At 36.2% G+C, this 12,574-nt stretch overlaps 1 protein-coding gene across 1 annotated transcript in view; it reads left to right on the top strand.

Moving 5' to 3' along the window:
- Positions 1 to 12,574, top strand: part of DLGAP1 (DLG associated protein 1) — a 91,849-nt gene that overhangs the window by 72,712 nt on the left and 6,563 nt on the right. Inside the window, exons 6-7 of the mRNA XM_070942365.1 lie at positions 390 to 481; positions 7,617 to 8,038. Coding sequence (XP_070798466.1) covers positions 390 to 481; positions 7,617 to 8,038 — 514 coding nt within the window. The remainder of the gene's footprint in view (positions 1 to 389; positions 482 to 7,616; positions 8,039 to 12,574) is intronic.

Here is a 12,574-nt window from a genome sequence, read left to right as displayed (position 1 = left end):
TATTCTAAATACATTTATCAATTAGTTAAACAAATGCATGGAATGTACATTCAGTTACAGGGAACCCTATGTACATTCTAATGATAATAGAGTTTCTTTACTTTTAAGTAAAGCACTTTTGGTGCAAGTTAGAACCATAAGTTACACCTCTTTGACAAAATATAGACAAGATATAATTTAGTGCAGGAATCAAATTGATTCATGTTCTAAATAATATATTGAAATCTTGCTGAAAATTTGCAATAATTTCATCCTGTCTTATATAGGAGCTTTAAAACAGAACAACAGTAAAACAGAGATAAAGTGGTAAGATACAGTTTTTAAAGAACACATTTTCAAATAAAGTTACACATTGCCTTTAATTCTATTTTCATTTGGTTGTTCTGCAGGTTGATGGTGGAGATGAATCCTCTAGCTCCGGCGAAACCAGAGTGTGCAGTAAGTTCCAATCCATAGGTGTTCAAGTAGAGGAGGAAAAATGGTAAGCAAATATTAATTTTATATCCTAAGTGTGTTATCAATAATCTGAAGCTACATTGATGATAGTTAAAAAAAAAAAAACCATGAAATACTGAGAAGTCCAGGTTCTATTTCTGTATTCCCTGTAGATAAACTGAAATTCTCTTCAGGTCTCTTTCTTATTTTAAGGCCAATGTTAGAGAATACAAATGTCTATACAGTGGTGATTATCAAGGCATATGTCCAATTGCTAACTCTCTGTCTGATTGTCTGATTCAGCCATTTCTTCTAATATTGCTGTAATAGAACTTGAACATGTAGTTTTTAATTGATTTACCTAAAAAAAAATCTATGAATTAAATTATAATAATCTCAAAATATCTGAAAATTTAGCAGCATAGACTAGAAAAAGATTACATTTCTATGTAATCTTCCTTTTGTGAGGAGACATCATCCTAAATTTGAGCCCTTTTTCAGACAAGTAAAGTATATTAATGCACAGCACACAATAAATTTTCAGCACACTGTAGACATCCACATAGTGTAAACCCAGCCCTTAATTTGGAGATGGCAGAATTTCCTGCAGTGATACTTGAGCATGTGGATAATTATTCCTATGATAAAAAATAAAGATTTATTTACAACTCACTGATTACTTAAGGTCATTTTGCCCTTGCAGCACTTTGTTAGCTAGATCTGCTGGCATAGTCTAACACTGTAATCATGACAGCTAGACCTTGAGTTACAACAGTTTGTTTAGTGACCATTCGAAGTTACAGTGGCACTGAAAAAAGTCACCATGACTATTTTTCACACTTATGAACATTGCAGCATTTCCATGGTCACGTGATCAGATTTTGGATGCTTGGCAACTGGCATGTATCTCTGACAGTTCAGTGTCCTGTGACATGTGATCACCTTTTGCAACCTTCTGACAAAGTAAATGGGGAAGCCAGATTCACTTAGCACCCATTTTACTAACTTAACAACTGCAGTGATTCACCCTGGGCTCAATTGTGGTCATAATTCAGTACTATGTGTACCTCACACTGGCTGTTGTTACTCAATAATTCTTTATTTGGAACAAAAAATAGAAATTTCAAACTGTTGAGCCACAAAAACTGTCTGTTGGGTGATTATATATACCCTGTTTTCCCAAAAATAAGACATCTCCTGATAATAAGCCCAATCGGGCTTTTGAGCGCATATATATCACACACTTAACACACTTAACACACACACACACACACACACACACACACACACACACACACTCACACACACACATCTTTTTCTTAAGATGTTTGCCTCTGGACTATCTTAATTGGAAACATTTTTCAACTTCAGTGTAACATCTCCCAATTATTGGCATTTAGAATTGCAGAATGACATCCAGTTTCTAAGTCATAATATGGCACTCCAATTCAACAACTTTTGTATTTTGCTAGTGTTATTTCACTGTTTTGTGATTTAATTAAGACCTTTTGGCTCCCTGATGATACCTAAATTGTGCTAGTTTGTGGGATAAAGATTATTATCTTTAGGCCACTATGTCAATAATTTATTGACAAAATATGCTTTTTGCATTATTTACATGGAAGCAAGTCCCAGAAGTCTAGGATTTACTTCTGAATGCATATTGCTTACAATTTAAGTCAGACTTAAGTCTCAGTTTCTGATTGACATATGAAACTGCAATTATAGGAGGATGCCCTTGACCTGCTGGGATGTGTTTTGAAGTTCTCAGTATTTATTTATTTATTGGTTCGATTTATATGCTGCCCTTTTCCGGAGACTCAGGGCGGCTTACAATGCGTTAAGCAATAGCCTTCATACTTTTCCGCCCCCCCTAAGCGGTGTTCTTTTTTATACAAAGTCAGCTTATTGCCCCCACAATCCAAGTCCTCATTTTACCTACCTCGAAAGGATGGAAGGCTGAGTCAACCTTGAGCCTGGTGAGATTTGAACTTGCAGTAATTGCAGGCAGCTGGCGCTACTTAACAGCACTTTAGTCTGCTGTGCCACCAAGGCAACCCTAGCCTTGGATTTCCAGTGATCTTCCATCTAAGCATTATTTGGTCCAATTGTATCTTAAAAAATCAACCAATCAGTCACTGACAGCTACCAGCGTGCCATGAAATGAGAGCATTGAATAATTTAGAATAATGTCACTGTCTACCTGGTGTAGGAAAGATATTTCCTATGAGTAATTAGCCTGGATGTTGATTGATAAAAAGCATGAATAGCAGCTGAGAGTGGGTTGCCTTTTAGATAAACTTTGACATAATCCCTTACAGACATAATCCACAGTGATTCCCATCAAGATTGCAGATGCAATCTTGTCCTTGCACACAAGGTTTTCCTTTAAAAGTTACCTACAGTTTTGCCTACAATTTAAAAATAAACAAGAGAGCAGAGAACTTGCAAATTTTCAGCAACTGTGGTTTCATCAATTGAAAATTTTTCATTACCTGCTTCATCTCGCTATCATTCTCTGGGACTTATCCGGTAACCACCATCTGTTCTAAATGATAATAACGAGGAAGGTTGAAATCATCAGTACTGTGGCTATTTACCATCTGTAACTTCAGCTCAGCTCAGTTACACATGTATTTGTTTCAGCTATAAGTCAGCCAATTGATATAATTTTTTGTGATTAAAATTTCAAGACATGATAAACAAGTACATAATAGCCAAAAACAACTATAAATTGTTTGGCACTGTTGTGCAAAAGAAGAATTTTGTTTGACTTCTTCTTTAGGGGTTATTAAACAAAGAGCCTGAAACATAGGTTTGCTGCTACTATTTGGAATAGGCTGTTTTGTGTTCTATAGGAATTTAGTCAGTCCATGGTTTCATAATTTTCTGCACCGTAGGCCAAGTAACTGTCATAGTAATCAGAGGCTGTAATTATTATACCATATAATATCCTGCCTGCAGGGCATGAATGAATGCAAAGGTACAGATGTTCAAAGCACAACAAAGTGAGGAAATTGTTGGGATTTTACTCTAAGAACAATTTAAGAACATTGATAAAGCTGGTAATGCAATATGCCACTGACAGCAAGATCTTTATATCTAGTCCAGATCTTCACAAATGATATAACTAAGCTGGATCAGGCTGAGCATGCCAAGTTCTTAACAAATATTTTTTTAATTGTGAAAATTTAATTTAAGCTAGAAGGATTTACAGGTGGCAATAGATTAATGAGTACAGGCCTCATTGATAAAACAATGGACCAATAATTCCAGCTTAGTCTTTGCAAGCTCTTTTCCTACATTTAGAATGGAGATCTGCAGTAAAGAATTGGATAAAATTATCACTCTGATCTGTAGCATTGTTCAAAGCATTTGAAAGGGCTCTCTTTAAATCATTAAAGCAGCCGTGGTTTTTCCAAGTTTGTCAGTGGCTTGGAAAGTTATTCCTGATTGCTGATGTGTGCTTGTGCAGGAATATTCACTTCTAATCATTGATATGTTTGGAGCCATATATAGCCATACAGTAGAACCTCTGGTCACGAACGCTTCTGAGCACGACCAAATCGGGTTCCGACCAAAAAATTCACTTTTTTTTTCCGCGGCCGATTTTCCCTTCCACACCATTTTTTTGTAAGCGCCAAATTTCCAAAATTAGGTTTGGGTCATGACCAAATTGGTTTGCAACCAAAGTTATGGAACAAATTATGGTTGTGACCAGAGGTTCTACTGTACCTAATAAACTCATATTGGTTTATTAACAACTGGGAGGCCTCTAAGTCAGTAATGAAGTTTTATTGTACAAAGATTTGTATGTCATCGTATTGTTTCTTTTTTGTTCATGAAAATAGCAACAGTAATCTAGGTCATCATAGATATGTTTGAGGATTCACATTGTGTTAATATTAGTGAAAGAATTTTTCTGTTCTTTTATCAAATTGTATTACATGAATCTCCATTGTAGCTCCATGCTTCAGTGCCAAGAACAGTCCACTCAGCAAGGCTTAGCCACAGTGTTGTATAAATAAATACAAAGGCATACAAAATTGGGTCACTTCTTATTACATATTCAACACAGCCTGTCTTTTGTTATACAAGTTTAACCTCAAAACTGAGGGATACATTCCTTGTTTTAAAATACAACTCCTGACTCCAGTACTGTATCTTCATAGAGGTTCATAGAATTTGTATTTTGTGTTTGATGAAAAATCAAAACACAAAATTCTATTGTGTGAATTTTTTTTGAAGTCCATGTATATTATCTGTTCAATGAAGGTATGAATCCTTATGGCAGAAAACTCAAAACAGATTGTCATCATTTAGTGACTGCCTCATTTAGTGACTATTGAAGTTACTACCGTAATAAAAAATGAACTTTGTGAGAATCCTCCCAAACCTTTGCAGGTCTGTATAAATAAGGAAAGCTGAAGTAAGATTGCAAACACGGTCATGGTTTCATCCACCAATATATAGTAACAGAATTTAAGAACAATTATACTATAGTCAACTGGTATCTCTTTTCTAAGAGGCAATGAAATTCACAGCATTCCCACAAAAACTCTCTAGAACAACCAAATCTTGATGGCCATCCTAGAAGGCTTAAAGCTACCCTAATCTCTATGGATTTGCTGTTCCAAAGAAGGAGGTAACAATGGGGAGGGCTGTCCCCCTTGATCTCCAATGACAACAATGCCCAGGGATCTAATTCTGGAGAAGCCTTCTCTTCTAATTCTCTTCCAGAATGACAGATTCCACTCTGAATTGACAGTCTCTGTAAAATTGACAGTCTTGTACAAATTTTGAATCATGTAGATTCTGGGATGTCAAACTGGCAGTTCGCAGGCCAGATGCGTCATGTGAAGGCCATGCCCTCCCCAGCTCTGCGAAGGGAAAACACGTGATGGCAGTACATCACGTGATGGCAACGTGATGCAGCGAGTTTGACACTTGTGATGTAGAACTTTAAAGGTGACACCCAGCACCTTGCATTGCACTCAGAAGCCACCTGGCAACCACTGCAATCTCACTGTAGAAGTGTCACATAAACAAATCAAGTTCCATGCATAACTATTTGATCCACTGCATGTAAACTTCACTTCAACTTAACCATCACTGTCACTGCCACTTTCAAAACACTCAGGGTCAGTCTGATGATCCCTCAGGGATTGGAAAGTCAGTAGCAACTAGATGATTGAAGCTCTACCTCTTTTAACAGATGCAACAAACGTAAATATCCAGTCACACCTTTATTTTGACATTTTGACCCTCCTTCCCCCAATGGGTATCCCAGTTCTCACAGTGGTTGCCAATAAGAAGAAGCTACAAAGTCATGGAGATGGGCTTTAATAAGAAACTAAATTAGTTCCAAACCCCATGGAGTTATAAATTGCATATTGCAAATTTGTAATTTGAGATCAAAAGGAGTAAATGTTGTAGTTTTATGTAGCATGTTTTTCTCACTGTTCCATATGAAAGTTGTGCACCAGCCATTCCGAATAGCATTAGTATTTTAATTAGAACTAGTCTTTTTAATTTTCTTAATTTAAACATAGAAAATTATCACTTTCATCTAAAAAATGACTGAATTTAAGGTGAACCACTATCAAGAAAATACTGTTTATAAACGTACACACTCAAATTATGTTTACTGCCCAGCTACCTGCATATATCATCTAAAGTTACCATTTCCCAATGAAGCCAGTCTTAAGAATTTGTGTGCATATGACACAGTTGTGTATCTATATTTATATCTATCGATTTAAAAAACAAAAACCATGGACAAGTCAAACCATAATATTATTGACTTTTGATTGAAATTAATTTTACCTCACTTTTAATATCAATTATTCCACCCTACACATTTACACAAACCATTCTCTTCCCCACAAAGCTACCCACCACTTATAGAGAAACTTTTAAAAACTGGCCTGAAAAAGTATAAACCCATATATGTTTACTTTGCTATAAATCCCAGTGAGTTTAAAAATGCTTAATCTTCATCTCAGGTGAACGTTTCAGGGCTGCTGCTATGGAAATTGGGAAGGAAGCTGCAGAAAAGCTTCTTTTCATATTGGACTGCTTTGTTTTCCCCTATTTGCATAAAAGGAAATGATGACTCCTTTGTGCTGGACTATAACTGAAGAAAACTACATGCACTTATTTTGTAGGAAGTCCCATTAAGTTCATTGCCGTTATTCCTAGATATACATGCTTAGACCTGTTAGCGCTATTAAGTCACTGTGCTAAACCTACCCCACTCTCTTCCCTTCTGCTTGTAAAGAATTAATGTCTGCAATGAAGAGCCTATTAATCTTTTGAGACTCTCCATCTATTGAGATCATGACATTTACAGAGTTCTCATTTGCTGTGAAAAGACTCTATGGGAAGAGAAAGGTCTTCATTGCAGTTACCCTCTAGACATGGACAACAAAAAGCTAGGATAGTAGGAGTCACTGGGGGAAAACCTTGCTCTTTGTGTCTATGTCTGAGTATTACTGATTCAGTTCAATTATACTGTATGGAAATTTCTAGTTATTTTATAAAAATTCAACTGAAATCAGTAACAGTAGATACTGCCCTATGATGATACAGAAATACAGAAATAATCAAATGTAAGGAAAATGAGAAGAGGTAGAACTGGCAGTGTTATGCAATTTCTGTGCCTTGAATGACGAAAGAGGGACAATATTCTAAATATTGTCATGCATAGAAATCTAATAATTGTTCTCAGTCATTCACCTGTGGAAAGATTCCAGTGATTTTGGTCTACAAGATGTGGGGGTAGCAGTAAGGTGGGAGAATCCTGAGAAAATATTAATTTCTGTCCTTTCTCAATTCTGTCTTTTTTACCACTACTACTGCCACACACAAAATGAATACCATTAGATATTAAACAAAAATCAAACTTTCAAGGACATCCTAATGAATTATCACTATGATTCAAACCTAAAATGAATTACATGTAAAATCAAGGGTTAATATGAATATTTTAATTCATAATCATGCAAAACCTAAGCCATTATTACCCTTATAAAAAGAAAATATATTTATTTCAATTGCTGATGTTATAAAATATTTGGTAGAATTTAAAGCTACCCTATTGTACAGTTGCATGTTTGTCTGTAAAGTATAGTTGCTTATGAACGTCTGCATTGTTTAACTTTCTGTTTTGTGTTGTTCAGTTTCCGCAGGTTTACGCGATCAAATAGTGTTACAACAGCTGTTCAAGCAGACATGGATTTCCATGAGAACTTTGAAATGTCCATGGACCCTCAAGAAGATCAATCATATTCTGGGCCAATGTCGAGACAATATTCCCGAGATATCAGCACTTCCACTGTTAGCATACAGGGCTCAGGAAACCATTATCATGCATGTGCAGTAGATGATGACTTTGACACTGATTTTGATCCTTCCATTTTACCTCCACCGGATCCTTGGATTGATTCTATAACTGAAGATCCAATTGAAGCTGTACAAAGGTCCGTGTGCCACAGAGATGGACACTGGTTTCTGAAGCTTCTTCAAGCAGAAAGAGAACGTATGGAAGGTTGGTGCCAACAAATGGAGAGAGAAGAACAAGAAAATCATCTTCCAGACGAAAGTAAGTAATTCCAAAGCTAACAAGAGAAGTTGCCTTTATTCTGTTATCTTTCAAATCAAAATCTAAAGATTGGAAAACCAATACCTCATGTAATTTCTCAAAATATATTTCTAGTGCCAAAAGTCCCACAAAAATCACTGTGCATTTTGCTAACATCCATAGCAAATTGAAGTGATAGCAAAGTGACAACCAGTGTGTGCTGACTCCATTACAAATGACACTTTCACATTCTTGCATCCTAACACTAACCCAAATCTGACACAGCATTTGCCTGACATTGTGCAAGTAGTCATCAACTTATGACCACAATTTAGGCCAAAATTTATGTTGTTAAGCAAGACTTTTGTGAGTTTTGCCCCATTTTACAACTTTTCTTTCCACAGTTGTTAATTGAATCACTGCAGTTATTAAATTAGTACCATGGCTGTTAAGTGAATCTGGTTTCCCCATTGACTTTGCTTGTCTGAAGTTCGCAAAAGGTGGTCACATATTCCGGGGACCCTGTAACCATCATAAATATGAGTCAGTTTCCAACTGTCTGAATTTTGATTATGTGACCATGGGGATGCTGCAATGGTCGTAAGTGTGAAAAATAGTCATAAGTCACTTTTTTCAATGACATTGTAACTTCGAATGGTCACTAAATGAACAGTTGTAAGTCAAGGGCTACCTGTATACATTTTGTAATTCCCTTTCTTGCATATGTGTTATTACTTTTTTGCATTTACTTCATTTTACTTCACTAATATTCCCAATATTAGATTATTGGGAAAAATATAGCACATGTTAGGAACACCTTAAAACAACTGTTTCCTGTGGAGGGTGATGTAATAGCCCCCTGCAGTTTACACCTAGAAAAATGCATTGCATTTCCAACAGATTTTACAAAGGTTTTTGTCCATGCACATTCTGAATAAAATGTCATACTTCAAATGCAAAATCCTAATGCAGAGCCTTCTTCCTTTCAATGCAACAGCATTGAACACAACAGCAACAGGGAGTTTCCATGGCTAAGAATGGCTTCAAACAGCTTCCTCTTCCTCCCCCTTTCTCCTTTATCTGACCTGTGCTTATCTATTATGTCTTAATCACTACAGCACACTGAGGCTTACTGTAACTTGCAAAGACTGAAATTTTCTCAATATCTTGGCAGCTGAGAGAGTGAATGTTCTCCCATCCCACCCCGAAGCTAGGAGTAATATGATACAAGCCTTTCCAGACAATGCCTCCTTATGTACAACAGCTGTCTGGAGGAGATGGCTTAGGACTGCTTGACAGAGTCTTGTGTGCTCCATGGACATGTTTGTTATTATCTTTCAGAGAAAGAAAGTGTCACAATGAAAAGAGTGTTTCCAGTTATGAATGCAATTTGTTGTTACTGCTGCTGCTGCTGCTCCCGCTGTGGCAAATAAAAACAGGTTATAATGTCAGGGGCTAAGTTAAAAACATCTGGAAACAGTTCTTTAGTTAATTGTTCACATGTTTTATTACATTAAAATTTTGTTAGTTTCCTCTGAAATTGCTTATTCATAATAGTGGTAATAACTAACTTATTAAAGCTACTCCTGTCTGTATTAATTGTTGAGCATAGGTCATTGCTCATGATCAACATAAAATTGCCAAATCTGCATAGGAACCCACATGTACCATGGAAACTGTGTCTTTGATTAAGTTTTAGAAAAAACTTTTTGAACCAAGAGTTTGCACATGATGCCAGCAGCTAAATAGATATGTCTATCCCTTTAAAAAAAATCTGTTATTAGTAGATTATTGAATAAATAAGAGCAAGATAGCTGAAACTAGTATACTGGACAATAAACTGATTAGATTTGATTTTTGCTTGGTATATCTACTCCTGGGCCTTCAACTAGTTTTCTGCTCATTGCACGTTTTTATCCATCCATTGTCTTTTAGAACATGGACACTTACTTCTAAGAAGGTGCAGCTTAGTGGAATAGATTTTTCTATCCATTCTTTCTTCCCAGCAAACAAATAAGGTGACATTTTAGCTGAATTAAATATGCTTAATTTTACTTCTACATGCATCATATTAAGAAATTATCTATGGGCAAGCAAAGTTTACCAGAGAAAGCCTCAGAATGGGAGGCATCTCTCCAGAATGGGCTTTGATTATTGATAAAAAAAAAAAAGTTTAGGAATGTCTCTTCTTAAACATTATACATGATAAGCATTTTGTTTTGTAGGTGTATACTTCACTTAGCTGATGTAAAAGAAATCAGAGATGAAATAGGTATAAGGCAAAACTGCAGTAGGCTTTGGGTTAGATCCATGTCCAAAAGGAACATATGGCAATATCAGTTCAGAGATTTATAAAATATCAGCATTGGTTTTGGAGTTGGTTACATATTTTTGCCATTTGGGAATGGGTATTAACGAAATTAAATCTGACACATCTGGAAACTCAAATTTGGAAAAGACTGCGATAAGAAGTAGGTATAAGAATTGTGAATGCATGTACTTTGCATGCCAAACATCAAAGATTCACTGTCTGGAATCACTGGATATATTTGAAGTCTGAAAGCATGAAGACTGTACTGTGCTGAAAACCCTACTGAGCGGAAGGGCTCAGTATTGTTCTGTTGAACTAACTAAATGCAAAATTCATCTCATAGTCATCTGAGAATTTGTCTTAGATCACTAAATATTTGGAATGGGAAGACTCAACACATTCTATTTTCCTTACTCTTCTTTTCTCCAGAAAGTATTGGGCTATTATAGAGTAGTATTTTAATAAGGAGTATTCAACCTATTGTTCAACATTGCATCATGAAACATTTTTTAAGCAACTTCTCTTATCAGTATAATCACCCAGGCAATTTTTGGCTTTGTGCAAAATTCTCCTCTAATGCACAGCTGGGAGACTGTCTCCCTTCTATTTCCCTCGCCCTTCCTTTCAATTCTTGAAATGCCTTGTGAAATGTTAGATGGCCCAGCTCCAGCTGAGGCAGCTGTTCTGAAGTCGATGCAGTGGGAAGGGTTCTCATAACAATGGGAACCACATGAAAGCTCTCCGATTAACTCCTCCCCCCTATTGAAGGCTTCTTTCACTTCAGTGGTTTGCACATTAGTACGAATAAAAGACTAGACACACCAAGGGGTACATTTTCAGCACAGTGCCTAGGGAATTAGACACGCAACCCTTGCAAACAATAATGGGAAAATGGCAGTTATGTGTAGAATTCCCTGTGCTGTGTAGTGTGAATTTACATTTCCCTCTTCACAGTTGTTTCCTTTTGGTGTTGATGTCTGTCTAAGGAGAAAACTCTGCTTCCAGGACCTGCAAAGGAAAAGATATATAATAATCTGTGTACTAATACTAAGCATGTATATACTGGACATTTGTCTGCTCAGACATAAAGTTCATTGATTTTTTTTCAGTGAAACTTACTCCCCAGTTAGAATATGCTACCTTAGTATTTTATGATTTGTGGGGGGGTTGTTGTTTAGAGTATTTGTCATGGTGCCACAGATGCCTCATACCTCATCAGTTTTATGTGATATATAACAACAATATCTGTATTTATCAACAATAGCTGTAATGGCCCTCATAAAGAAAAAAACCTAGAACTGCTAGAGTGGGGATCATCTCTGTGATAATAATCATCCCCCAATATTTTGTCACTTTAAACATCTCAGCACATACTCTAAGTGACTTCACAAGGACTTCTAGCATTCATCTATGAATCCACACTCAACAGCCACAATACAAGTGTGCAATTTTAAAATTATGCCGTAACATTTGCAGCTAAGACATAACTTCTACCGAATGTATAAGATTCTCAGAAGTGAGTACAGATGCTTTTGAGATTTCTTTCAAACCTCATTTAAATTTGGAGAATATTTTAGGATCAAGGACATAATTATTTTCAATTCTGAATGACTATGAAAATCTAAGATCAGGTGCAGGGGGCTACAAATGGAGGAGAGGTTCCAGGAATAAAATGGCATGAAGCAATTTAGGATCCAAGCCACTGGGCCTCCTATATGTTCACAACTCATAGTATCCTAGATAGATTTGCCTTTTCATTGGCTTCGAGATCTATTTAACTTGGCACTATACAACTTGCTACTTTACAGAAGTCCATGTATCTGGCCAAGCCAAACATATGTTGCCTGTGGGGAACTCAGCACAGATTCAGTTTTGATTAAATATTTTGCATTCTTTGGACTATTACTGTATTGTTTCAATGACAAATAGCAGAAGGATTACATGTGACTCTCTGGATATTGTTGAATTGAGTTTCTATCATCCCTCATCATTCAACAAGCAACAGAACTGGAAAAAGAACCTGCATATTTGAGACCATTGTGTTATCCATACAATTAATTTTAAAGTACATAGGCCAAGTTGAAACACAGTGCTGATTATTTTTTTGATGTGAGAGTTTTCATTGTTTTTGCATTCCTGCATTTGATAATTGGTGTATGTTGGAGGAAGTTCCAGTGACTGGGAATGTATGTTCACTTTTAAAATGAACTGTGGGTTTTTAAGAGTAGCATTTGGAAAGGATTGGC

The sequence above is a fragment of the Pituophis catenifer genome, unplaced genomic scaffold (assembly GCF_029215685.1).
Source record: "Pituophis catenifer annectens isolate HBS135680 unplaced genomic scaffold, rPitCat1.0.hap2 SCAF_3, whole genome shotgun sequence".
Lineage (NCBI taxonomy): Eukaryota > Metazoa > Chordata > Lepidosauria > Squamata > Colubridae > Pituophis > Pituophis catenifer.
Note: the sequence above shows the minus strand (reverse complement) of the source record. Positions and strands in the feature narration are given on the sequence as shown.